Source organism: Polypterus senegalus, chromosome 2 (genome assembly GCF_016835505.1).
Source record: "Polypterus senegalus isolate Bchr_013 chromosome 2, ASM1683550v1, whole genome shotgun sequence".
Lineage (NCBI taxonomy): Eukaryota > Metazoa > Chordata > Cladistia > Polypteriformes > Polypteridae > Polypterus > Polypterus senegalus.
Genome location: NC_053155.1, coordinates 311,542,849 through 311,570,307, shown reverse-complemented (window position 1 = coordinate 311,570,307; position 27,459 = coordinate 311,542,849). Strand labels below are relative to the sequence as shown.

At 38.0% G+C, this 27,459-nt stretch overlaps 1 protein-coding gene across 2 annotated transcripts in view; it reads left to right on the top strand.

Moving 5' to 3' along the window:
* The window catches only part of col4a2 (collagen, type IV, alpha 2), a 280,817-nt gene that overhangs the window by 66,105 nt on the left and 187,253 nt on the right, over positions 1-27,459 (top strand). For both annotated transcript variants that reach the window (XM_039745915.1, XM_039745914.1), the window contains exon 4: positions 24,820-24,900. In XM_039745915.1, the coding sequence (XP_039601849.1) occupies positions 24,820-24,900 (81 nt within the window). The remainder of the gene's footprint in view (positions 1-24,819; positions 24,901-27,459) is intronic.

Here is a 27,459-nt window from a genome sequence, read left to right as displayed (position 1 = left end):
ATGTTGAAAATTAAGTGTAATACGATTCTGTAGTTCTCGGAAAATATTTTCAAGCTGATTTTTAGTAATACCAGCAATCACATCAGTTATCCTAAGACATTATGCAAGTCTTTTAAAGATCGAGGTTTGGTTGAATAAACAGTTTTCACATGTCCCCATAAAAAGAAATCCAGTGGAGTCAAATATGGCGAACAATGGAGGCCGAGAAAATGGTCCTCGTCTTCTAATCCATCTGTTAGGAAATTTCTCACATAGAAACTGTCTAACATGCAAAGGCAAAGTGACAAGGAGCACCATCTTGTTGAAACACTTTATTCTCTATCAGTCCTAATTGTTCAAGTTGAGGAATAAGTAATTTTGCAACATTTCTAAATAGCTATCACCATTAACAACACGCCCTTCATAAAAGAATGGCCCTATGACTCGTTGTTTTCCCAAAACACACCACACATTAACTTTGGGAGAATCTCTTTCATGTTCAACGGACATGTTTAAAAAAACTAGATACATCAAGCTTTCTAATCTTTTTTACAAATTCTTTCTCACATATACTTACAAAGTATACTATTTAAACTATTTTAAATTGCATATGGGCCTTATGGACACCATGTATATGGATTGTCAGAAGAATGAGACATACTTAGATAAAGGTTTGGGGCAGCCACTCGTATAATCTGGTTTCCTGGCTGCAAAATCGTTTTGTAGAAATACAGAGCACTGAAGTGCATACAACCGAGTCCAAAACAAGACTGAGGGAAAAGGGGAAAAGGGCAGGCTTTTAAAGGGGAAGACAGGAAGTGAGGTCATAAGGATCGGGCATGTTCATCGCTCATTGGATCAGGCCCGGACGTGACATCAGGGGGGCCGAAGCTGGTAAGGTCTGTTTCCATTGGTTCGGTCCCGGAAGTGATGTCAAGAGAGCCAGGTGGAGTCTCCCAGGAATGGTCTACAGGGAAGTGAGGAAAAGAGTCAGTGCACTCTGCCACATCCCGGTATGCCTCCTAACTGCCTTCATTTAAGCCCTTTAGCTGCCTCCCATGCGCACGTGTGTGACAGAATCTATTTTTTTTTATTTAAAGAGCCTATGTAAAAAGTCAAATTCCCCCTGGAGACAAAGTTCTTTCTATACCCTCTTAATTTGAAACTACATATCTAATTTCTGATAATTTTTTTCAGATTTAGGTCATAGCAACATAATACTGCACTGGCTGAGCATTAGTACCAAATAGCTCCAGGAACTTAGGTGTATTGTAGGGTGGAAAACTCTATACTGACCCCAAATAAGTGAGTGTATAGGTCTATAATTCCAGTATGTGCTATGTGGTTCACTGCTGTCCTGTGAAAGGTTTGTTCCTGTCATAACTCAATACTGTTGAGTCTACTTCAATCTGACCTTCTACTGTATTAATAAAAATGGGTTCAGAAAATGTTGTGTCTTTTTAAGTCACAAATGAGAGTAAAAGCCAGCTTATAGACACTTTCTCCTTTCACACCTCATCCCATACCATTATGAATATTAGTTTTGAAGCACACTTCAGTTTTACATTTGCTGATATTTCCTTATCCAAATTCATCAACCTGTTAAACTCATGAACTTAATTCTGTTTACTTAAGCTGACATGGTATCAGTATATACTGTAATTAGTGTAAGTCTGCCTTCTTATTTGTTAACACTATATTTTACTTTAATTCTTTCGTCATGGATGTCCGTTGATCCAACAATGAGGCTGTCCATCCATTTGTTCAACTCCATCACTCCTCCTCCTGTGTGTGTGCTGGTGGGAGGGCAGCCCAATTTGGGAAAGACAGACCCCGGGGCACAGTGTGCAAGGGAACTGCTCCTCAGGCACAATGGGTTGGTTTTCGATGGTGATGTCTTACCATTCTCTTCTATTCATGTTGATGTGTCCATTGTTGTTCAAAGTGATGGACTTCCTCATTTATTGTCCATCTCCAATGTTTGTGGTCCTCAGCAAGTGTTTCAAGCTGCATATTTGAAATGGAGAAGGCCTTGAGAGAATGCTTCAAGTAGTCCTTCCAGTATTTTTTTGGTCCAATTTGAGCTCAGGAACCCTCAGCAAGTTCACCATGCAGGACCGTCAGGGGAAGCCAAGACTCATCCATGCAGATAACATATCTGGCCCAGCGGAAGACACGGTTGAGCAGCATTGCCTCAATGTTAGTTGATGAGCAGTGTTTCAGAATTTTAGTGTGTGGTACCCTGTCCTCCCAGTTAATGCCAAGGATCATCTGGAGGCAGCAGATGTGGAATGCTTCTAGTGTGCAGATTTGCTTGTGATAGGGAGTCCAAGACTTGCATCCATAAAGGAATGTTGATATACATACCGAGTGACATACCACAACCTTGGTTGCCATGCAGAGATTTTGGTTACAGAAGACATGCTTGCATAGGCGGCCGAATGCAGAGGAGGCAGTTCACGATCTCCTCAGTCACAGATATTATGCTTCCAAGGTAGGGGAAGGATTGTGTATTGCCAAGTGTCTTGTTGCCAATCTTAATGTCCACTGGAGGGAGGATCTGTGTGCTGGATGGTAGTCTGAAGGGTCAGTGTCTTGTAGGTGCTGTTTTACTGGCCCATCCAAGAATAGGCTTAGGTGTAAGGACTCAACATTCATTTGATGGCCTTCTAGGAAAAGAGCTATGTCAGCAATTTGTCGGCATACTGGACCTCATATATTATTGTCAAGGATGTTTTTGAGTGGGCTGACAATTTTTGGAGGTTGAACAAATTCCCATCTTGTCAGTACCGGATCCACACTTCATCAGTGGTGTCCAACGCATTTCTGGAGGGAGGAGTGACGGCAACAAGATAAATTTTGCAAAGAACTAGAGGAAGGACACAGCCTTGATTGACACCAACAGTGAAGGGAGCAGATGTTTCCCTGCCAACAAGGACCTTCACCATCATTCCGTTATGGAAGAGATGGAGCATAGTGAGGTATTTTGGAGGACATCCAAACTTTTGGAGTACTTCCCAAAGCATGTCACATTTGAAGGTGTCAGATGCTTTCCGCAGGTGGATGAAGTTAAAGCTGATGTCTTGATGGTGTTCCTAAGCCTTCTCTAGGATTAGCAGATGACGAAGATCATGTCAGTTGTGCTCCATTTGGGATGAAAGCCAGTCTGCAACTCCGGAAGTACGCTGTCTACAACATGATGAAATTTCCAGAGAAGCATGACACGGCTAAGGATTTTCTCAGCAACACCCTGCAGTGAAATACCACAGCTGTTGTCACAGTCTGATCGGTCCCCCATCTTCTTGTAGATGGCAACAGTGATAGTATGTTTCCATGAGTTGGGAACTTTGCCAAGCTTCCAGCACAGAATGAAGAAATCGGTCAATTTGACAAGATGATTAAGTTCCCCATATTTATATATTTCAGCAGGTATAGTATCTTCACCAGCAGCTTTCGACAGTAGAATGCACAGGGTCATTATGTACGAGCTGATGCCAACAGGAGACTCTGCAATTTTCAGGGTGAGTTCATTCTTTACAGCAAGACTGATTCCTTAGATCCACATCTCTGACTTTGGTCGTCCTTTCCAGGACAATATATATGTAGCTGGGGTTTCAATGATGGATCCTTCATCAGCGAGACAAGTCTCACTGAGTGCACAGATGTTCACCTTGTAGTGTTGAAGCTCTGAGGCTATGAGAGCTGCTCTGTGAGGTGTTCGACCGGTAGTGGTTGAATCCACACGAAGAAGCTAGATTAAAAGATTTTGTCATTTTGACTCGCCAGGTGCGGTGTCCTGGACAAGAGCAGATGGGACAAACTTTGTTTAAGATACCTTTTATTGTCCCCTCCCCATCAGGGGTAGGCAGTGCTTTTCTTGAAAAAGGCTACCTAGTCACACCTGCAAGACACGGATGAGGCACTTGTCCCAGTTATGCCTCTAAACAACCATCACACCAATGCTGCCATACATGCGGGTTCCATACTATGAACATGCGCCATCATCCAGTGGTAGTTGTCTTCGTCCGTTGCTCATCACTGCAGAACTTTTATGCAGGAGAAAGGATGTGGAAGATGGAAGGAAGAGCCTACCCAAAAAAGTTGTTGATATCAGTGGTATTGAGGGTGCGCAGTACTCAATCACACCACTTCACTTCCTGTTCACAATCCATGTGGCAGGCCAGGTGCAAGACGACAATGTAGGAAGTTGCACAACTTTAAATGGACCCCTGGTGGGACAGGGTGTGGGAAGTGGAGTCAGACTTAGTCAGGACCTCAACTCTGACCTTGCCACCATGGGTGGCCCTACCAGGAAGTACATGACTCACGACAATATCACTCAGGGGATCATTGATTCACACGAACCACTCCGCCACATTAAGGTGCTGACTCAATGGAGAGACTTCAGTTCTTTAATTACAACAACAAAAGCAACATTTATTTCTATAGTACATTTCATATAAACAATGTAGCTCAAATTACTTTACAAGATGTTAAAGAGAAAGTTACAAGATAAGAAAAACAATTAAGATTAGGCAACAATATTAAACAATAAGTAACAAAAAAAGATAAGGTAAGATGGCTGGAAGGACAGAAAAAATGTTAAACTCCTGTTAGGCTGGAGTAAAAAACAAAATCTGCAGGGGTTCCAAGGCGAGAAAGACTGCCCAGCCCCACTGGACATTCTACCTAATATAAATGTTCTTAATTCATTCCTCTTTGTTTCTAGACTTCATATGAGAGAATTCAATGAAATCGGTCTTATGAAGAGCTGGGGCACCCGCCTTCATTCCATCTTCACTGGTGGCACAGATAACCACCACAGAAGAATCAGAAAAGATAGCAGAGAATAGTAGAGATTAGTAAAGATTGCAGATCCCTGAAGAATATGATAATTCTATGCCTATTAAGAGTACAACTAAAGTGTAACTACAAAAAGGCCAAATTAAAATAATGGGCTTTTTAGCAGTTTTTGAAAATGTTCCAAAATTTTTGTTGGTAAAGTATTTCAGATTTTAGGTGCATAACAGCAAAAGGCCACCTCCCTACTTCTTTTAAGATTACCTGTTGAAATTACAAGCATACCTACATTTGAAAATGTAAGGTTACGACTTACGGTGTAGGGGGACCGACATTCCAAAATATAGAACAGACCAAGTTTTATAAACCATTAGTAGTATTTTAAAGTTAATTCTGAACAACACGAGTAACCAGTGCAACAACACTAAGACTGGTGAAATGTGTTTCTATTTCTAGTTAAGATTCCAGCTACTGTATTCTATACTAATTGCAACAGATTGATATCTTTCTTAGGTAGTCCAGTAAGGAGTGCATTACAGTAATCTATTTAACTAAAAACAAAAACACTAATTCATTTTTCAGCATCTTATGAAGTTGTATGAGGTCAAACATTTTCTGTATTGCCTAAATGAAAAAATGCAGTCCTAGTATTCTTGTTAATATACGATTTAAAGTTTAGATCAGAGTCAATAATTACCCCTAAATTCCTTACCTCTGCCTTCACTTTTAAACCTAAGTGATCAAGTTTATTTCAAATACCCTTGCTGTTTCCATATTTGCCAATCACTAAGATGTCTGTTTTTTCCTTATTTAGTTTGAGAAAGTTATTACTCTTCCATTTGAAAATACTTTTTAAGACATTGGATCAGAGAGCCAAGAGCATAAGGGTCATCAGGCACTATTGATAAATGAAGCTGCTTGTCATCTGAATAACTATGGTAGCTCTCCTTGTGCTTTGGAATAATTTAATTTAATGGAAACATGTAGATTGTAAAAAGCAGCAGACCCAGAATAGATATTTATTATATACCATATACAATATGGATCTCCGAAGTACAATCACCCCAACTAACAAAATAATTTTCTACCTGTTAAGTAAGTCTGAAACCAATTTTAAACACTGCCAGAGAGCCCCATCCATTGTCTTAGGCAATTTATCAGAATGATGTGGTTTATTTTGTCAAATGCTGCACTCCAGTCTAAGAAGACAAGAATAAATAGGCCTCTGTCTGCATTAACCCTCAAATCATTCACTACTTTAAGCAGAACAGTTTCTGTACTATGATTTGTTTGAAAACCTGACTGGAACTTGTCCAGAATAGAATGCTTATTCAAGTAATCATTTAGGTGCTTTATTACTGCCTTTTCTATTTTTTACGTAAGAAAGGGGGGTTAGAAATTGGTCTAAAGTTGTCAAAGACAGAGGAGTCAAGATTATTTATTTTGCTCAGGGGTTTAACAACTGCAGTCTTTAGACAGGCAGAGAAGACACCCGTATCTAATAATGAGTTAATTGTGTCAAGCACACTATCAATTAGCACATTGGGGACTTCTTTGAAAAATCTGTTGGTACTGAAGGGTCAAAGTTGTAGGTGGAGGGTTTCAACTGAGAAATAATTCTACATTGTTCGGATTGATCTTTTTCAGGGAATTAATTTAGCTTGTTTTTAAAGGGTGTGTTGGGGTTCAGTAAGATTAACTTTGGGGGGATATACTATATAATTTCTAATATAATTTATTTTATGTTTAAAAAAAATATATCAAAGGCCTCACATGTTTCACTATTAGTTTTTAGGAGATATTCCTTTGCGTGAGCTTAGAAGACAATCAATAGTTGAGAATAAAACTCTTGGATTACCAGCATTATCATTTATAAATTTAGAGAAATAGGATTGCCTCTCTAGGTGGACTGTGTTGTTATATTCAGTTTTTTTTTTTGCCTTCAATATTTCATAGTGGACTATCAGTTTAGTTTTTCTCCTTTTATGCACAGCTCTCCGGCATGTCCTCTATAAATCAGACACTCTTTGGGTCTTCCAAGATATGATAGTGCTGTAGGATTTCTAACAGTCTTTTCAGGAGCCACTATATCAGCTGCAGCTCTCACCCTATCATTAAAACTTTCCACCTTACTGCTTACACTATCAACATTATTGATGTAAGCACTAAAATCAGATTGATTGTTTAGAATATTAGTAAACACTGAAGCTGCAGATGTATCAAAATATTGTTAACAATATGCTTCTTATTAGTTGTAGTTTTCAGTATTTCAGTATTAAATAATAAGCAAAAATGGTCCGATATACAGATATCCACGACCTGTCTCTCGTCAACTTTGAATTCTTTTGTAACCACTAAATTCAGTGCGTGTCCTACCTTATGTGTGACCTGGCTGATGTGCTGACTATGATCAAAAGAGCGTAGTAAGTTCATGAAATCTCTTGCTTTCATTGGTTATCCTCATGAAAACTGAACTCGCTTACAATTAGGAACCTGTCATAGTTAGTTATTATTATAGATACTAAGTCTGAAAATTCCTCAATAAAAGACATGTAATCTATAAATGGTGAATACGAAAGACAGGAATACTCCTTGAATAACCATGGCAATATACTCAATAGACATAAAAATACCAAAATTGGCATTTTACAGTTTCATTGGCTCATGTAAATACTCCCTAAAGCTCCACCTTTTTTGCCTTGGCGAACCAAATGAATAAAGCAGTAATTCAGAGGTGCTGCTTCACTCTTTAGACTATGGTTTGTTATTATAGTACTAATACAGTGCACATCTACAGGTGAACCTACTACAGAAGTATCACATCCTAACAGTATTATAAAAATCATTAGGACTAATATTGCATAGTCAAGAAAGACAGATTACTTTTGAGATAATGTCAGAGAAGACCCGGGCACCAAATCTGTTATGTATGCACACCATCTTGTCTCAAGAAACACAGTCTCTCCCAGATAAGACCCCAGTTGTAAATAAGAGTTTAAATAAAACTGGGTATTTTTTGGGCAACTGAATGTAATTTTATTAAACACAGGATTGCACAGTGTTTGTCACTGATACCTCACTGTTCTGTGGATCCAAGTTCAACCCAGACTGATCTCGGTCTTTGAGTTTGTATATTCTCCTTTTACCCACTAGGGTTTTCTTAGAGATGCTCAACTCTTTTTTCCATCTAGAGCCTGCTTGCTTCAGAAATACTTAGAAATGAAAAGAAATTATTTTCAATATCCTTGATAGCCTGGTGTCATTTCTTTGCATTACCTGCCTTAACTGGAAGAACAGTCATGATAATAGCAAGCATCCTATACTCAGTACTCTATATTAGTTTTGTATAATGTCTTTTAAAGTGAGGTCGTGTGATGGTCTGCATTGGCTCCATGCTTCCTGGTTGCTTCCATGAGCCTCTTCAACAAATAATTGTCGATAGTCATCAATCAATCAAAATCTTTATTGTCATAGACTGAGATGAGACGGGCAAATGACTACACACACATTCATTAAAAGGTTGGTGCAAAATGGTTCATTGCTTTTATTAAAATCAAAACAGAAAAGTTCAAGCAGTGCAGCACATTAAAGTCTTCCTTCAGTAAATAATCCAATAAAAACAGTGACTCAGTGATTCAGAATTAGAGTAAAAAGCACAGTCATCAGGTCCTTAATGTTTCTTATCTGATCCCAGACAAGCCCAGCACAACTTCCTCTCCATCTGTCTGGCTCACCCATAACTTACTCAACTGATGGAGATTCCAGTAGCTGTGGTCCTCACCACTGATCCCCGCCTTGGCTGCTTCAATCCGTGTTGGCAAGACCACTCGGGGTCAGTTGTCCTCCTGTTTTCCTTCTCGCTCCCCAATGTACCTCAGTTCCCTCGGGAGGACTCTACCACGATTGCACCCACTCCTCTTTAAAATAATGAACGGGGATGATACACCCTTAGAGTACTGATCCTTCGCTCATCTGCATGGCTAATGACCATTGTACCTCATTTTTACTCACTGGCTACGCAAAACTGCTCTCACTGCTGTCTGTTTCCTTCTATTTCCATTCGGTTTTCTTTTTATTCTGTCTACCGTGCTGGTTCCCTGCTTACAGCCTGACTGAGCACAGCTGTGATACATTGCCTCCTCCAAGGTGTGAATGAGGCACCTGACTGATCCACTCACATTTGCACATGAATGCGCAATCAGCCACGCATCCCAATCATCCCCAGAGCGAAGCATGCTCACACACAGCTACACCCAATTGGAGCATGCACTCCCTGGGTTTCTGAATATTTATTTAAAAACTGCACTTCAATATGGACCTCTCATCACACACCTCCCCACTTAAGCTGCCAGTTGCACAGGAAGGCTCCACACTCCTCCCAACCCAGTGCAACTGGTGGCCCAGGTCTGTGGTGTGGCCCTCTCACTGCACTACAACCATAAAAGCACTAAAGCAAACCCCTCAATAAAACAAATCCTAAGCTTCCTTGTAAAAACAGGACATTACAAGAATAAGAACTTTAAAAGACAATAAAAGCAGAAATAAATTAATAGTCCTTTAAAAGTTAAAAATTCTAAAGTGGGCTTCAGGCTTGAGTTTGCAGGTTCGTTAAAATCACTCTGGCACCTGACCCACTTGCTGTTCTGTCTTCTGCTCTTTATTCTTCACTGCCACAGGCTCATCCCACTGCTTCCACCATTTGTGACAGTATAGGTTGGCTTTCGGAATGAAACACTTTACACAAAAAAAAACACAAATTTACAGGTTATTATGTTAATATAGTCAGAGCATAGATGTAATGCAGGGTATATAGACTTGGACCTTGCTGCTGACTGACTGTGTCATCTAGTTATTAAAGTGTATACTGTAAAGCTTAGAACTATGGCTTGAGCCCCACTGTTTGACTCTGAAATAGTTATTTCACTAGTCATGTGCCACAGTTTAGAAATACTGACATTTGGACAAAAGTATCATCCGTCTACCTAAGAAACCCATCTCTTTCTCTATCTCTCTTTATATATGTATATTCATGACATTCGTAGTCTGAATCACAATCTGACTGTATGGGTGGTTACCTACCAGGTGACACTTGTGGTTGGTCTGCAAGTCGGCAAACATCCGCCACGGTGCCCTCTTTCAGTTGCGAGAAGCAGATCATAGAATGGTTGAATAGTTTTACTGTCAAATAATGCAAAGAGTACACGACACGTGTTTCACCCTAATTCTGGGCTCATCAGGCGTACACACTCACTGCATCCCCTCTCGGGAAATTGAACCTCGGACGTCAGCATCATATCTTAGAACATATTAGAACATCCAAATAACGAAAAGACACTTTAAGACCAATGCCCTCCGAACCCCACCTTACTAATCCACCCCATTTATACCCACTTACCCCCTCCTCATTTGCTATATATTAGGTAGGTGTTGATAGCTCAGGAATAAACGCTATTTTTAGTAGGACACAGTAGTTCAGTGCCTGTTTTAGGAATCAACACTGGATAGAAGATTAGTTTGTCTTGGAGTGTTTTCAACGTTTTATGGTAAGTCAGCTCAGTTATTCATGTACAATTCTGGGATATGAAAAAGTAGAAGTTACTACAAAAATCTCAAGGTGATATTTGGAGAACACACATACTTATCCCTGTTGCGATGAATCAAACCTAACTAAAAGTACATTTAAATGGCTTGTTTTATAAACTGTGGGTGGTGATATGTTGTTCGGCCATTGCTTATGATCTCACCTGCTAAAGGGATTCATATTTTTTTTTTTTTGGATTGATGTGTCAACTCAGCTGCATGTCTCAAACCCAACACAGACACAAGCATTTAAACAAATATAGTTAGGCTTAAAGCAGACTGAAACAGCTTCTACCTGTTAACTACTACAGTATACTGTATGTTAGGCCCTCATTCTGTAACTACTGAAGTTCAAATCTCTAGCGAAAGATGCCTGGCCTGCTTTCCCCCTGAGGTTTACCAAACTGAATCACCTCCTATATTACTTTCTGTTCTCTCATTTCTCATTTCATTTCATTTACATTTTATATTTTACTTATTTGGCTGATGCCTTTATCCAAGACAAATGACAACATTTATGATACAGTTAATTACATTTCTTTTGGTTTTCCATTTGGAGGACAGGCAGGTCAAGTGACTTGCTTAGGGTCACATTTTGGCAGTAGTGGGATTTAAACTCACAACCTCAGGGTTTGAAGTCCAAAGCCTTAACTACTACTTTCCCTCTGTCTCTCAGAATCAGATTATACAGTAGATGCATTTCCTCACTGTCAAGCCATTATCCTTTGCCTGCCAACTAAGTTCAGGACGGTGTAATCTCTAGGTTGTAGGGGTGGGCACAAGAGTTTTTCCACAGTTTATGTCAGAGTTTTCCTCTGAATTCTGTGCAGAGATGCACATTTTCAAGAGTGAGACATCCAGGACTGCTCTCTCATCTGCACCCTGTAAGATCTCTGCTACATAATGGTCCAGGAGGAGCAGACTGTGGTCCCCTTAATCCACTAGCTCCTTTCCCATTGTACAAAGAGAGACATCTATACTATTGACTATACTGAATAGAACCAAAATTCCCAATTGGCAGTGTACTTGAGTCATTACAGTAAAGTCAACACTATCCTGGCACAATACTTCTCTTCTCTTAACTGTCACTGTTGGTTTTTATTTTCTCTCTTCCCAGAATCCACAATCTTTGTTTCAGCCATGCTCTCGAGATGAGTCAGTCAGCAACAACACTTGAAAAAGTTATACCAAAATTGGACCCTGACATTAGCAGGGATTGAGTAAACAAGTCCAGTGTGGCTGCAGAATAGCACTCTTCTGTTCAGCTACATGGCAAGCTCTGTAATACATCTGCTTTCTTATTAAACTCAGAGGATGGACTGTGCTATCAGTAGACAAAATTGTCTTGTGCACAAAATGAACAACAGATTGGCAAGAGTGCTTGAGAAGAATTACACTGAGACTTGAGATATTGGGCTTTTCCTCCAACACATCTGATGAGCACAGCTGCTCAGAACACTGTGTTCTGGCTATCAAATCTGGAGTGGCCTAAGGGAGAGAGCTGCCTCACTCAGTCAAGTTCTTACACTGTTACGGAACGAATTTCAAGGTTGTAAACTCCCTGTTACTTGCTCCCTTATGTGTTACAACTTGTGCAACAGAATTACATGTGGCAACCCTCTTAATACGAAGGAGATTGTGTTCATTATGAAGTTAATTATAAAGAAGTAAAAACGAGACAAAGAAAACCACAGGATTGCATAAAGAAAACAGACAATACTGAAATTGTTCTAGCCAAGACTAGTAAGTAAATTCTCAGGTTTTTGGCTTTTTTCTCACTGATCTGCATAATAGTGACCCTTTGAAGTTGTTCAAATAAATGTCTGCAACAGATTTTTTATTTTTTTTAAGGGGGTGCTTTTAAGTCTCCGAAGCTCATGTTTCCTCCTTAAAAGGCAATGTAAAATAAATACATCATTTTTTTCTTTTTTCCTTAGAATCTAGTATGCTAGATCATACACAGTCATAGTTACATTAAACAATCAACTAATAAGTCTTTCTTTCTTGTAGTGTTATTCACAGTATGTATAGAGAGGAAAGACAATATTGCCGTATCACACTAGAAGAATGCAATGACATTATACCTCACTTGTAAAAGGCCTGACATCAGTAATGTTAATTTTTATATTTGGCTGATGCCTTTATCTTAGTTACATTACTAAATCAGAATATAGTACAATTGTTAACTTATGTTTGTTTACAGTTGGCACACATGCACTTTAAATAATTTGCTCAGAACTACATAGCACATTAGATGCACAGTTTGAACCAGCAACAGCTTTTGCAGTTTAAGGCCCTAGGAAAACACCCTGTTAAAGAATAACATTTTCTGCCTAATACTTAACTCAGAAAGTTCTTTATAAATCGTATATAAATGAGCGCACCATAGAGTGGATTCTGAGAGTTTGCCCAGGAATAACAGCAGTACAAGAGAGAAAGAGATAAGACCTTTGGCATCAGTTTAACTTTTGGAAGCCTCACAGATAGACCTAGACAAAGGTCTGGAGTTGGGAGATGATTTGTAAAAAAATAGTTGCCTAAAGGGGTATGGAATATGAAGATTGGTGTCAAAACATCTCTAGTGTCTCAAGAGATTATATTCTCCTAGGCCTGTAGATACTGAGAAATCAGTACTGAATTTCAGGAATTAAGGTACAATAAATATATGTTGCATACCATTACTATAAGCAATAGTATAGTAATGAGAGTGTCCTTTATCCAGCTGTCTGAACTGTACATATCATTGTTCCTTGTTAAAAGATCTTATTTTCTGGTCCCACCAAAAGCCCTATTAGGACAGAACTAGTTTTACAGCAGGAGGTATAGTAAAATGATTATTACTTGAAAAACTCTGTAATTTTTAAGACCAAATTGGATGGGATTAGTTTTACACCAGGAGGCGAGGTAAAGTAATAACTACTGGAGGACTTCTATAATTTTAGTCCTGGCAGAACCCTCAAATAATGGAGTTTCATTGAAATGTATATTTGCCCTGTACAGTTCTAGTTTTACCTGTGGTAATTTTATGGTCTTTTTATAGAAATTGAAAGTTCTGTAGTCTTTACGGAGACGTGAATGTGCGTCCCATAAAAAGTTACGAACATGAGCGATTCAGACAGGACTAAAATTACTAATAATTACTTTAACCCACCTCCTACTGTAAAACTAATCCCATCCAAATACGGCTGTAATGTGAAAATGTTATATTATAGTGAAAAATTTTGTTACAAACCCATACCAAGATTCTGAGCACCATAGGTCAGAGGTCTTTAAAATCAGTCACGGGAGATATTCTACAAATATTTCTAAAAAAAATCATAGTAATTGTAAACTTTGACATACCTTTAGGAATGCATATGTTTCTTTGGCTGTTTTCCTTGTAATTTTCCCTTTTCTGCAGAGTTTGCCCACCTTAGTAGTATCTAAGTTCTGATGATTAGCAATAATCAGTGCAGGCACCGGTGCAAATAGTGTTGTGTGCTAAAGGAGAGCAATGCATGTACTGCTATTTTCACTTGTATGTTCATTAAGAAACATTTCTTAACATTTCTAAAACGTGAGTAGACAAGTGAATGTGGCATTGAAGCAATTGTTCCTCTTTATTATTCAGTATTGTCAGCATTTGCATACAATAAAGGTAGCAAATTAAAAAGAAAATGGAAAAGAACACTTAATACAAATATTACAGAATTTCTTAGAGTATGAGAAGGAAATTTAAATACAAAATCAATTTAAAATAAGAATGAGGCACTGATTAAGAAAATGATTGGTTGAAAACCTTCTAGCCACAGAAGGCACTTAAGATTGAACTTGGAAGCCATTGCTACAGGCAATAGTTAAAGGAAGATTTAAATTAAAAGTCTTAGAAATCAGATGAATGGAAATGTAAGTGGAATTCCAAACAATACACACTAAGTTGCCCTGCGTGTACAAACCTTTTTATTAACTGGGGGTACCTACTAGTCACTGTTCTTCCTGCTTTTCTTCAAACTTCTGTCACACATGGAGTGGGCTTAAATAATAGGGCTGGGAGTTAAACACATCAGTTCTTATGTGTTGTATCACCTGGATTCACATCTTAGACATTTTTACTATACTCTGATCTCCTTAGGATGATTTTCTGGGTTGTAGTATTCAGTATCAAGAACAATTCCATGTGCCAACTTGAGTATGTATATTTGCATCTGTTTCAGTTACTTTATTCTCTTGCCCCTTAGTAGCTAAACTATGAAAGCTCAAATGGTGCTAGTTGAGCCCTCTCTATTCATTCACTGTTTAAAGGTAGGTTGGTCACCTCTAATTGTCAAACTAGTTTTCAGACAACTTTTGAAAACATTGAATTGAATTCAGCCGAAAAAAAATCCACATAAAATCTCAATCATCAAGACACAGCTCTTATCATTACCTCTCCAAGACACACTGGGTAATAGATATATTACAGTGCACTTATAAATGAAATTAAAATCATGTTCACTATGTGAAAGCGGAGGATATGCAGGCCCTTGTGCAGAATTTTGTCAGTTGACATGAAGCCTCACATGTGCAATATATTCAAATGGCCCAACCAGTCAAACTGTGTTTCCTCATTACAGCAGTTGTGTGAGATCCCCCTTTAACTTGTATGTCAATAAATTTCTTTTTCTTCTACTTAGTCAGGGTCATCCTTTTCCCACCTTGGCACAGGAGTTCAGATGCTTTCTGTTGTTCCCACTTTTTTCTAAAGTGGTAAATAAAGAATGAGAAGCACTCACATTTTGTTTTAGTTTTCTGCCTGGTTCTCTCCTCTCCACACAGACTAGGTTACAGTGACTCATAAGCATACACATACTGCACATCTTTATATGGGTCTTTCAATTTTGTTTCTCTTTCTGGTGAACAGGACTGAAATCCAGACAGTGATGTGATAAAGTACAGAGACTAAAGTCTAGTCTGTCTGAATTAGTGAGATGATTTATCCAAATAACCCCAAGTAAAGAAAAACAAAGTCAAAAATCATGCTGATAATTGGGCCAAAACAGAATCTCTGCTTGCACTACTCATTGGCAGCACTGCAGAGACATGAGAAGTAGCACAGAAGTATAGTCTAAATCTTTGTACATATGTTACACTATTCCATATCTGTCAAGCAGCTTCTATAGGATTAGTGTCTGAGGATTCAAGAAATGCATTGAAATGCCTTTTATCAACATATGTGCAGGATGTCCTTGCAGTATTAAAGAAATTAGTATTTAAAAAACACAAAAAGAGATCATAAAGGATTGGGGCATTAGCTGGTGATCCCCATACAATTGATGCAAGTTGTAGAAAGGTTTGACAGTTTGTCAAGTCAACGTCTTTTCAGATGGGGGTCCAAACTGAGACTGTGGAAAGAGAGAATTGGAGATGTTTATTAGGCAGGTTAGGAAGATGGGGTGGGTTGAGTTGACCAGAAACCAGAAGTGATGTCAGATGTCCTCATGCCGTCGATCTTTTGGTCTGTGAGTAGAAGAAAAAGCAAGGCATTAGGCAGACAGATAGATCTTTATTTGTCCCCAAGGAGAATCCTCAGAAGCTCTTTAAATAAATAAATACATAAATAGGTAGATAAGCAAATAAATAAATATACACACACACTTTGGCCTTAATAGAATGACTATAAAGCAACAAAATTCAGAAGAAAAAATGTGGCTGTTACAGTTCCAGAGAGGCATTATTCAGACATATTGCTGTTGGTGTAAAGGGGCCCCTGCACCGTTTCTTAAAACACTTCCGTGTAATGATTTGTTGGCTGAAAGTTCTCCATGTTGGTGTGTCAGAGAAGGGATGTGCAGCTATGTTCATAATGGCACTCAGGTTAGTTATAATTCTCGCCTTTGCTATGACCTCAAAGGGATCCAGAGTGCATCCCATAGCCAAGCCTGCCCTTTTAATTAGCTTATTGATTAATTAGCTTAAGGGTGGAATTGAAGAGTGGCATAGTGTGGGGGACGAACAATCTCCTCAGTCTGTCAGTGGAGCAGGACAGTGACAGCAGACTGTTGCTGAAGCTGCTCCTCTGTCTGGAGATGATACAGTTAATCACTATCACAGAGGTTTAGAAGATATGAAGGATGTCACATCCCCTCTAATTAATGTGGACCCTCAAGTACTTGTAGGAGTGGACCACCACTACACTCACTCCTCGAATAGTGATCAGACATTGAGGCTCTTTGGTGCGGTAAAAGTCAATAACCAGTTCCTTGGTTTTGCTGATGTTGAGATGTACTGTAGATAATTCTCTTTGCACCAAGAACAAAGTTCTCCACCTGACTCCTGTACTCTGTCTCACCCCCTTTATTAAAATCCCTTAGAAGTGCAGAATCATCTCAGAATGTATGCAAGTGACATGACCTGGTGTTATATTTGCAATCGGAGGTGTACAGAATGAAGAGAAAAGGTTACAGGATCATTCTTTGTGGTGATCCAGTGTTGCTTACCCCCATATTGGAGACAAAGTCCTGGAGTCTCACAAACTAAAGTCTGCCTGACAGAGAGTTCATTATCCAGGACACCATAGGTTCATCCACCTGCATATCTCTGAGTTTACCCCTTAACAGAGATGGCTGGATGGCATTGAAAGAACTGGAGAAATCAAAAGCATCATCCCCACAGTGCTGCCAGCTTTGTCCAGGTGAGAATAAACTTTGTGAGGCAGACAGATCATTGCATCCTCCAATCTAATCCAATCATACATATAAGCATCAATTTTACAAATCAGGGCCAGTTTCATCCTTACGCCTGATCCACTGTAACTTCTTTTACCAAAAATGGAATAAAGCCAGTTTAGAATATCGATGAATTGATGAACAAATTATAAATTACAGCAAACTCCAGTTATATACCATGTTAATACTGAAGACACAGCATTAACAATTAGCGAAAATTAAAACAATAAATGAAAAATTAATAAGAGGAAAGGCATAAGGGCCTGTCAGCTGTAGTCTGTTACTTGGGCGACGAACCTGCAGCTTTATTTTGTTGGCCTATGCGCAAAGAAGTCCATTCCATTTCCCTAAACTGTAAAAGAGGAATGCAAGCAAAGTCCAAACATTTTTCAGCTGTCACAATATGATAATGCTGGGCAAGAACCATTGCCAAACACTGTAGTGATTGGAGAAGGAAGAGGAAGCTAGATGTGTGAGGTGATTTGTAGACAGATAGTACTTTATTTATCCAATGGGAAATGTTGCTTTTTAACAAATCTCATGAACTATTATAACAAACAAAAACACAAAACCCTCTCAAACACAAGAAAATGTTACAAATAACCAGAAGGAAAATTCTGACTTTGCTAATGGTAAGAGAGCAGTCACAGGCAGGTATTCTAATGGTACAAAGTATATTGCTGGTAGGCATGAAGGAGCCACAGTGGTGTTTCTTGAGAAAAATTATGCTGAATGATTAATTGTCTAAAAATTCTGAATGCTAGTCCGTCATAGAGGGGATGTGCAGCATTGTGATGTAATTAGCAGTTTTGCAGTTCATGCACATTTGGCATATTACCGTTCTCCTGTGTGTCTCTGTGCAGGTCTAAGTAAATGTCGCTGTGACCTGCTTCCATATTAAACATCCAACCTTGGGGCGCATTTTCTTAAATCCAACTGTTGTTTTATTTCTAGGTTCGCTTTGAAGTTGTTTTCATACCACAGCAAGGAAAATGCCTGCTTCCTTTATTTTGGAAACATTATTACACATTGACTTGTTGCATAGAGACTCTTGTCTATTAGAAACAGAAACTAGTGAACAAAACAATATTCTTTATAGTTTATTCTGTTACTTTTCAGACTAAACGTTGCAGTTTCAGTAATTAAAGTAAGTTCATCAATGAGGTCACATAGGTAAAGCTGAAAGCTTGTTAAAAGAGTCACTTTTCAATTTATGTTAGAAAGTTTTTCTTTACACAGAGTACCATGGATATGTATAATAAATTACCAAGTGGTGTTATGGATTGTAATACTTTGAGAAACTTTAAAACGCCACTGTATAATTTTTTGAGATAGCTAGTTGAAAGTTAGGCAGTGACCCGTCAAATTGCCTGTTGTTGTGAAGCTTGTTCTTATGATATAAAGTAAACATTAACTTAGCCCGATGGAACAGGATGTACTAATTACTTATGTATAAATTCCCAGATCCATCATGCAGCTTATAGGTACAAGTGTCCTGTAGATAGATATTGACGTGATAGAAGGCCTCTCTCCTTGCTTACTCCATGCTCCAAGCTTACTGACTCATCATGAGAAACTTTTCTTGATAGTTCTTAAATTATGAAACTATTAAACTTTAATGTATTGTATGTTAAGAACCTTGAGATAGTGTTCACTACAAAAGGCAGAAAACTTTTCAGGTAGAATATACATGGTTACTTTATGGAGATGCATTCTATGACCACAAGTAGGTTTTCAAAAACTAACTAAGAAGAAAGAAGGCAGGTTGTCTTGCGTTGTAATGTAAGTTAATTTGGGGCTTGGCTATTATGAATGTGGGCCTCTGTGTCTTTTGTTTTAGTTAAATAAAAAATGTCTTAAATTTGCTATTTTGCCTATTCTGGTGCCAAATATGACATTTCGTCTGGTATAAGAATTTCTTAATAATTATTGATTTTGTGTGGATCCTGGCTCATTCACTGCCTGTTTAAAGTCTGTATGACCCCCCTCCATTGCTGGAATATTTTTTCTCAGAGTACTTCGGTTGTCCTTCACATGTTCCTCTTTACAGATGATAGACACTGACCCTGTAAATCCAAACTGGATTACATTAGATAATGGATTGAATAAAAGAATTGATAAACCCTGAGACAAGTGACCAACTGTTGATGTCCCCATGCTCATTTGTGTTTTTCCATGGTTTCTCATGCAGTGCTAATGAAGGAGAGCACACCTGCCTAAGCATGCTATAAATGTAACTATTCACCATGCTTTGTGCATACGATAAATATGGAAATGTCATCAGATGCAAACTGTTGCCATTTAGCATATTGTCTTTTTGTACTTTAATGAAGCAGCTTTTCTAGTGTAGAAGATTCAAGTGTGATGCAATCACAGTCTTAAATAGGACACAATGCTGTTGCAGGGCAGACTTAAACATTCATTCATACAGGGCAAATTTAGATTCATTCATTAACATTCTGTAATGTGGGAAGAATAAAGAATTTCTGAAGAATTCCTCTATTTGCATAGAAGAGAACATGCACACTCTATGTAGTCAAATTACCTGGTGGAAAATCAAACCGATATCTTTTAAACTGATAGCAATATTAACCACTGACCATGCTTTAATTCTGCTTCTGGTCTGAGTAATGTAAATTTCAAGGCTTTGTGTTTTTTGACCATGAAACATAAATCTGACCTTGTGAAAATACTGGCTTTCTGAAATAATTGGCAATAAGTTCAAAAATGTATGCTTTTTTGAGACTGCAAAATAAATGACCTCTTTCCCTACACAAACTACTCTAAAGTGCAAGTGTGTTTCTGTTTTTCAGTGGTCCAGAAATAATTCTTAAGGGGACCCTAGTAATTTTTCCAAATTCTTAGAGCAGAAATCAGGGAAAGCTATTTCCCAGCCATTCATTCTTTCCTAGCAGTGCAGTTTCAGACCCAAAGGGACGGAACAGTAAAAGAAATGTGGAGTTCAATTAGAATGCCAGGAAGCCTGAAGGCTGTCAATCAGAGAGGGCCAGTTGCGGTCCCAGTTGAATACATTTTGAATTTAATATGGAAAGAACATTAATGTAACATTAAAAGCATTTTACATTAAATGAATAAGATGCAACAGGGTGAAAAAACACATTTTCTAAAATGTTTAATTTCATCCAACCAAAGCCATCAGTGCCTCTAATCCTTAACTTGCCTCAAAAAGAAGCAGTAATTATCTACACTTATGCTAAACCTGATGTCATTCTGCAATTGTCAAACTCCAGGTTTCTGGAATTGTATTTACTGGCTAGATTAATGACAAAGGGCAATTTTAGTTATTTGTGGAGGCAAGTTTCTTGACAAGCTCCATTTTTCTCTTGAAATTTGGCAAATTTACAAATCTGGGATTCTGTTGTCCTTGCATTCATCTTGTTTGCACATAAACAAGACTGTGGAGAAGACCCTTGCATTCCATGCAGAGAATTGAGTATTGTTGATGTGAGTTCTTCTGGACAAATGGGCTTTTGAGGATTAGAGAGATCAAATCAATGTGCCTTGTATGTTTTGAAGAGTGCAGTCAAATACATTCCGCGGCTTCTTTCTTTGCAGTTACAGCCATGAAAACTTCTGTGATGTCATAGTTACTAATGAGAAAAGCTGTTAAATATCCACTTAGTGTGTGGTGAGAAATGCTTTTCTCTTTTCATTCAGACTTATCTTGATTAAACAGATTTCGATAGAGAGGCATAGTTTGAATGCCATTGTAATCGTGGGTCTTGTAATTAGAAGGCTGACTTTCGTTGCGAGTGTGAGGAGGTTTATTTTATGTGGGCAGAACGTTTTTCATCAGACTTTTTTGAATTCCTTGCATTTCTTTCCCAATATTGTTTTGAAGGTGCTTTTTTGTTATCTAACAACCCACCAACTGACAGAAAACTGGAGTATAACTGACAGAAAACTGGAGTATACATTAAAAAGATATAAAATATTAAAAGGTGTCGTTAGAGGTATAATAATTGTTAAATAATAAATAACAGTTAAAAAATGTAAAATAGGTGATTATTTTTACAATTTTGAGGAATGCCTGACAATGTGATTATTAAATATTTTTATCACCTGGGAAATGAAGCTATTCCAACACTCTGGGTTTGCTACTGTATGTTTGTATTACAAAAACCTGCTTATGCGGAATAGGAGACACCAGATTAATAATATGGCTTAAAAAGAGATAGGGAACTCACAGTGTCACCTGAACAGCAGATCAACATGCCAGAGTGGAACGACGAGGTCAACTTAAACCTTGCTAGTGCTTATATTTTACATATATTAATAACTAGCAAAATACCCGCGCTTCTCAGCGGAGAAGTAGTGTGTTAAAGAAGTTATGAAAAAGAAAAGGAAACATTTTAAAAATAACGTAACATGATTGTCAATGTAATTGTTTTGTGACTATTATGAGTGTTGCTGTCATCAAGGATCTGATTATCATTATTTCTTTCAGTCAGGTTCGTATTTGGAAGATGTGTTGTGTTCAAGTTATATTCCGTGTTTGTCAACCGTTGTAACGATAACAGGTTTCATTCATCGAAGTGTTGACTAACCAAATCGGTACTCGTGAATCTAAGATGTTTAACAGGCATTCCCAGTATTAAGTTGTGGATTTGCCTGCGAATATTTAGCGGCAGATTGTCTATGAACTTACTTTAAACTTAAGCTTTACACCTTGCTTTCCTATTGATATGTCTACAAAGGCTTGTTCAACTTCAGAGGGTTGTTCCTTTCTTACTGCATCAATAAGCAGCTCGTCTTCCTCTTTATCTGAGACATCACACACTGCATGCATGGGTTTACCTTTCCCAGTCCTGCAAACTGGGGGTTCAATTTACCACATTTTTTACACTGTCTTCCTTTAGCTGGACATTTACTTTTTCCACCGTGTGCTTCGTTTCCGCAGTACCTGCACTTATGAATATGCTTGTATGCGTCACACGCTTCATATTCCTTTGCTGCCTTCTCAATTTTGTAATGTGTTTTTTGTTCAGCGCTCTTTGGAGGTCTTGCTTTTTGTGTGCGTACTGCGTTCACAGTCAGTTCACGTGAGCCGTGATCAAAAATCTCGTTTATACCCTGCGTCTTCTCATTAAACTTGTATCTCGTGAATATCGTATTCGTCGTAGGCATGACAAACGCCAGCAGCAGTGTGTCTATGAACTTAATTTAAACTTAAGGTTTACACAGTGCTTTGTTTCCGCAGTAGCTGCACTTATGAATATGCGTGTATGCGTCACTCGCTTCATATTCTGTTGCTTCCTTCTCAATTGTGTAATGCTGACGGACATCCTTATATGGGTAGGCATTTAATTACATGGGAGGCGTGACAATGAGGGATGGAACTCCGCCTCACACGGCGATCGAGCTGCAGGCTATGGCCGTATATATGTAGGTAAGTAGGTTCCAGTTATGACCATTACGCATAGAATTTCGAAATGAAACCTGCCTAACTTTTGTAAGTAAGCTGTAAGGAATGAGCCTGCCAAATTTTAGCCTTCTACCTACACGGAAAGTTTGGAGAATTAGTGATGAGTCAGTGAGTGAGTCAGTCAATCAGTGAGGGCTTTGCCTTTTATTAGTATAGATTAATAAAATCACACATCACAATTTCTTTCTTTACATTATAACAGCCATTGTGTATTTAATCATGTGTCCCACAAAAATATTTTCCGTGAAATGAATTCACAAAGTGAAGGGTAACTGTTTGTGAGAAGCTTTAAGAGCTTGGTTAGTATATCCAGCTGAATTCTTTTGAATGAAAAGAGAGAGCAGAGAAAATTAAGGGGATGTGCATTTAAAACTGAAGCCAGGGAGCACTTCTTTACTCAAAGAGTTGTGGGGATCTGAAACAAACTACCAAACAATGTGGTGAAGCAGAAGTCTTGACAACCTTTAAGAAGACTCTGGATGGGATATTGGCTTAGGTATTAGCTAAACAAAGAAGGTTGACTGAATGGACCCTGTCAAAATTCTTATCCTGGAAGTTGGGAAATTTACATTATATTTCAGTAAAAATGTAACAAATGAATGTTTACTGTGTAAGTAAATGTGTTTCACACGCAGAGTGCAAATATTCAATATAATAATATAGTGCTAAGTTATTATTGTCTTCAACACACCAGTGTTCCAGGAAATAAAATATTTATGTTCCACGAATGCATGTTCCAGTCACGAGCTGTTATGCTTATGACATCTATAAACATGTGCATCCACCTGTAGGATTGTGTCGTTCTTATAATAAGAATGTAATAATGGTCTTAGAAAGTTGCTGATGACAGGGATTGTAACATAAAGAAATGTTTAAAATGCTGAATATTCTCCCACATCTGAAATTAAGAGTTGCCATGAAGGGAGTGTGTCAGCATGATGGTGCAGTGATTAATATTGCTGCCTCATAGATTCAGCAACCTGGGTTTGAATTCCACATGGAGTTGTCTTTGTGAAGTGTTTGAACATTCTGTGTTTGTGTGGGGTTTCCGACATGTTTTGAAGTGAATAAGTAAGGTGAACAACAGCTACAAATTTAAAATGAGCTCATAAGTAAGCAAACCTTGACATGGCCTAGATGTTCACAGCTTGACTATGTATCTCATGCATGTGTTAGAAATTGAACACTGTGGGAACTTCAGATAGATGGACAAGCAAACTGATAATTTACTTCCAAGAAGCACTTTGGGACCAATCAAATCTCAATTGGCCATACATTTGAGCTAATTTGTTTTTTCTGCCATTAGAACCCATGTTATGTATTTTGCTAGCTTGTTTAATGCAACAACAACATTTATTTATATAGCACATTTCATACAAAAAATGTAGCTCAAAGTGCTTTACATAATGAAGAATAGAAAAATAAAAAAACACAGCAAGAAAAATAAGTCAACACTAATTAACATAGAATAAGAGTAAGGTCAGATGGCCAGGGAGGACAGAAAAAACAAAAAAACTCCAAACAGCTGGAGAAAAAAATAAAATCTGCAGGGATTCCAGGCCATGAGACCACCCAGTCCACTCTGGGCATTCTACCTGACATAAATGAAACAGTCCTCTTTGTATTTAGGGTTCTCACGGAAGGACTTGATGATGATGGTCACGTAGACTTCTGGCTTTTAGTCCATCATTGTAGGAACTTCATGATGCTTTGAGTAGGTGGTGGTGGCGCAGGCCGCCACCACAAAGAAACAGAAGAGAGAGTAGAGGTTAGTACGGATTTTAGAGCCGCCATGAATAGTTATTATAATGAATTTAATACACAGAGTTTCAGGATTAAATTAAAGTGAAGTTATGAGAAGGCCATGTTAAAGTCAAAGTACAGTAATGCAGACAATGTAACACAAAAAGATAGCCAGTAATAATATGGAGGTTTCATCCAGTCAGTTGTAAGCATATTATATGTGTGGGCTGTTGCCTATTACGTGGAAGTAGCTTTAGTTAATGTAGGTATTGTTTCAGGTGGAAAGTGTAACTGTTTAAATTGAGACTAATTAGCAAATTGACACAGCAGGTATTGTGAAAACATTAGAGAAAATCATCTTAAATTGTCTGGAAGCTCTATGAAAACAGCACAAAGGTTTCCAGGAAGTGTGGAGGGAAGACAATAAAAATCAAAGGCAAATTCAGAGCTAAAAGCATTCTCTCTTAAAGACTGTGTGGGTGTCAAAGAATAATTATCTTTTCTTATGGCATTCGTATGCAACATGTTGTAAGCTCATCTTTGTATGTCATTGTTTAAACTCTGCTTATTTTGTCCTTTCTTTTTCAGGGTGGAAAGTCTAATGTGGGGCCATGTGCTGGGAGAGACTGCAGTGGTCCATGCAAGTGTTTTCCAGAGAAAGGGGCCCGTGTGAGTACTTACTAATGCCGGTTACTGTGGTTTATCTCATTGCAAGCTGTCTCCTCATCAAAAGAAAGTAACATATTGTGGTAGACTAAACAAAGCCTCCTAACAATTACAAACTCAATCTGCACCATCCTTTACCTCAGGGTGTTTCAGGAAACATACGTAAGTTGAACAGAAACTGAAAAGACTTCAAACGACCTTCATCTGAAACAGTGACGGACATCATTCACTTTATAATGAAGAAGAACTCATTAAAATCCCCACTGAAATTAACACATATCAGTACAATGTGATTAGAAAGGGTAATTATTCTGTACACCCATTATGCTACTCAAACTTTAAAGCTGCTTCCCAGATGTACACTAACTGGAGCAGCCATGGGCTGTAGGTGATACTATATAATAAATGAAGAGAGCAAATACAGCATGTAATGCCTTGCCACTACAGGATTGTATATCCTTTAGATTAAACTAGCCCCAACAGGAGGAAGTGTTACACATAGGCGTGGGGTATAGTACATAACCTAAGCCAGGAAAAAATGTCCCAGTTTTGGTCTGTGAAACTGAGTACTTGTTTTGACAGACATATTCGGCTTGAAAAAAGAAAAAGCAGGGATTTGTGTTTTTAGGGAGTGAGATTACAATTTAATTTTGTACTATGAAAAGAGAAACACTTTTAGATAGTTGTTGTATTGTAGCCTTACAGCAAAACAAAATGTGTAATTTAATCTTATAGATTAATACTGTACTTTAATTAGGTTAGTTAAAATGAGTATTATCAAAATTTGCGTTAGAACAAAATCAAAGCAATAAAATTAAATCTGTATGGGCAGTTAAAGAAGTGCAATACAGGGATGACACCACTCAGAAACAGAATTATTCATCCCTTGTTGAACCTGAGGCAGGATGTGAAAATATAACATTCATTTCTAAAGAGTGAACAGATATATTAGTTGTCGAAAAGAATATTACTCACATATTCATATAATCAATAATGTGCACCATGTTGTGCAGCCTTATGGCAACAGATATTACTGGATAGACACATAATGCACACCAGAAGCAACAATGAAATGTACCCACTCTGTCTTTGATGTGTGATTGTCTGTCTAGCAGTTTTTAAAATTGCTAATCCGCATTATGTTGTATCCAGTAATTCCATGATAATGGAACTTGTTATTGGTGATTTTTTTATTTTAAAGTCAAACCACACCTGAAGGAGAGAGGCAATGTCTGTTTGGCATTAAGGCAAGTTTATTTTTTGTTCCATATCTATCATAAATAGTAAATATCCTCTTTGTCTAATTGCCTAATTTTAAAGTATTCTAGAGTCGACTTAATATTACATGGTACAGTAAACAGCATATGTAGTAGTTATAAAATAAGTTACTCATAAGGACACAATATAACTCAACAGATGATAAACACTTTTGGTTTATACAAGTCTCCTTAAACGTCCATTGGTTACAGCAGTTGGACTCACTGTCAAGGAGTTGCCTATTTTGGATGTACCCTGGAGGAATTTAAGACAAGGACATAGAGCTCTACAGTTAAGCTCCCTGACCAATGGATGAGGCATCACTAGTGTTAAATTTTTCTTCTGTTAGTTTTATAATGGAATCTAACATTCTTTGGCATTCTGATAGCTTTTACACATTGCCAGGATGCTAAGCAAGTTGTGGTGAGATAAAAGTACCTCAGACCATTTTAGCATTTGCTTTTTGCCTGAAGGCCACCCATCGTCTATTTACATTTTATCATCTTGTTAGGACATTTTGCTTGTCTCTGTTGGTTTGCTTTTTTCTTATTGTATATATGTTTTTGAATTATTTTAATTGCATCTTCAGTATTTCCTCGTTGTCATAGAGTCTCATGTCAGCAAAGTGCTAGTCCCCCAAGAGAAATATGAGAAGTGTGGAACCTGTGGCTGTTTGCCAGAGAGATGATATGTTTCCCTGGGTGGAGAACATATGGAAATTCTTTCATCTAAATAACAAGAAACTGCTCCACATTTATTATGAGCAATCACAGGGATTCACACCACAGGATGAAAATAATTTTAAGGGAAAATACAAAAACAGAACAGTGGATAAGAGACAATAAAATGGAACATTATTTCATTAAAGAAACAAAGCAGGAAAATGAAGCAGCCAATCATAGACCCAGGTAAAATTAGAATCCATGTCTGTGTTTAACCAGTTATTAATTCACAACTTCCTTTTTTACTCAGCCACAAGTACAGTATGTCCAAACTTGGCTACAAACTTCCACTCCACTGAAGATCCTTTGTTTTCTGCCTATCTATTCAAAGCTTCTTGATTTAAATCTATTGGAATTCTTATAAACCATAATTATTATAACTTTTGGAGTAAAAGATAATAATATTAAAGATTTGTCTCACCTTGAGGGTCCAGAGCACATCATAACTAAAAATCTGGACCTGAGTAGCCTCCCTTTCATAAATACTGTAGATGTCCCCAAACACTTGTTTAACCCATGGTTGAGAATGAGAGCCGGTATCCTCAAACTAAAAGCAAATTTTATTGGCACATGTTAAATGAGG